The following is a 1,707-nucleotide window of genomic DNA, read 5'->3' on the forward strand; positions in this document are numbered from 1 at the left end:
AAAAATACAAAAATTAGCCGGGTGTGGTGGCACGAGCCTGTAGTCCCAGCTACTCGAGAGGCTGAGGCAGAAGAATAGCTTGAACCCAGGAAGCAGAAGTTGCAGTGGGGCGAGATTACGCCACTACACTCCAGCCTAGGCGACAGAGCGAGACTCCGTCTCAAAAAAAAAAAAAAGAAAGATGCCTGTGGCAAGTGGTGAACCCTTGTGCATATGAATTTTAACCTCCCTGTTTTATCTATTTGATAATTAAGGATTTGCATGGGCTGGCACCATGGCTCACGCCTGTAATCCCAATATTTTAGGAGGCTGAGGCAAGCCAATTGCTTGAGATCAAGACCAGCCTGAGTCTGGGCAACATTGCAGAACCCTGTCTCTACAAAAAGATACGAGAAATGAGCTGGGTGTGGTGTGTGGCCTGTGGTCCCAGCTACTCAGACGGCTGAGATGGGAGGATCGCTTGAGCCTGCGAGGTAGAGGTTGCAGCGAGCCGTTACCGTTTCACTGCACTTCAGCCTGGATGACAGACAAGACCCCGTTTCAAAAACAAAAATAAAAAGGATTTGCACTGTGGCTGCACACCCGGAATTCTCTGTAATAGGAATATCTTCTGTTTCTCTGGTTATTTTAACCTGAGTGGGCGACTCTGTGGTTGGTACAGACATGGGTTTTTATTTAAGCCCTACTGCTACCTCACTACCTGATTTTTATAAGTCCCTTCATGGTGTTGGGCCTTGTTTCCTTATCTGTAAATCAAGGGATTGCACTACTGGATCCCTTTCAGCCCAAACATTCCGTGACTCTGAGTTTCACCCTTATCCAAACTGCCACAACTCTGAATCAGTGCCTGCCCAGGTGTGGGAGTGGGCTGGGGGTATGTGAGGAAGAGCACGTGGTGTGTCAGCTACAGAGAGAGCCGCCTCCTGCCCTCCACCACCTACACCCCAGTGGTGAGTTCTTACCGAAATCTGTAGGTCGGCTTTTTCTTTCCCCGAAAGATGGAAAGAGTAGATGTGACCATCACATAGTATACACCTGCTGTACCCATGGCATGGCCAGAGGGGCTCCCTAAAGGGCAGGAAAGAGAATGAGTACAGGTGAAAAAGTCCTCATCTGGGAGACAGCGCATCATTTACCCAGCCATCCCCCTATCCACCTGTCTACCCATTCATACATCTGTTTACCCCCAATCCATCCACGCATCTTCCCATCTATTCGTTATCCATAAGTCATTTATTTAACAAATTTCCATCTACTATGCACCAAGCATTGTGCAAGGCTCTGGGAATACAATGGTGAGCAAAACCAGAGAGGGTCCCTGCTCTTGCAGTTAAATGCAGTCTGGAGATTACACAAAGAATCAGTATACTGGGCGTACAATTACAAACTGATCTGCCCTCCACATCTTCTGTTCCTTCTCACCTTGCACACTCTTCTGGCTACACTGGCCTCATTGCTTTCCTTTAAACACACCAAGCACGTTCCCACCTCAGGGCTTTTGCATGGTGATCCTCTCTGGCCAGACAGCCCTTCATAGCTCTTCTGCCAGAAACTTACTCCCTCACATCCTTTAAGACTTGACTGAGATCTCACATTCTCAGTGAGTCCTACTCTGACCACGCTATCTAACCCTGCCTGCAACCGGTTCCGTTTTTTGTTTGTTTGTTTGTTTTTTAGAGATGGGGTCTTGCTCTGTCTCCTAGGCTG

The 1,707-nt window shown here is 48.1% G+C and overlaps 1 protein-coding gene across 1 annotated transcript in view; it reads right to left on the minus strand.

Moving 5' to 3' along the window:
• The window catches only part of G6PC (glucose-6-phosphatase, catalytic subunit), a 15,810-nt gene that overhangs the window by 8,169 nt on the left and 5,934 nt on the right, over nt 1–1,707 (minus strand). The window contains exon 3 of the mRNA XM_011998757.1: nt 963–1,068. Within this exon, the coding sequence (XP_011854147.1) occupies nt 963–1,068 (106 nt within the window). The remainder of the gene's footprint in view (nt 1–962; nt 1,069–1,707) is intronic.

This window comes from Mandrillus leucophaeus, unplaced genomic scaffold (assembly GCF_000951045.1).
Source record: "Mandrillus leucophaeus isolate KB7577 unplaced genomic scaffold, Mleu.le_1.0 Scaffold58, whole genome shotgun sequence".
Taxonomy (NCBI): Eukaryota; Metazoa; Chordata; class Mammalia; order Primates; family Cercopithecidae; genus Mandrillus; species Mandrillus leucophaeus.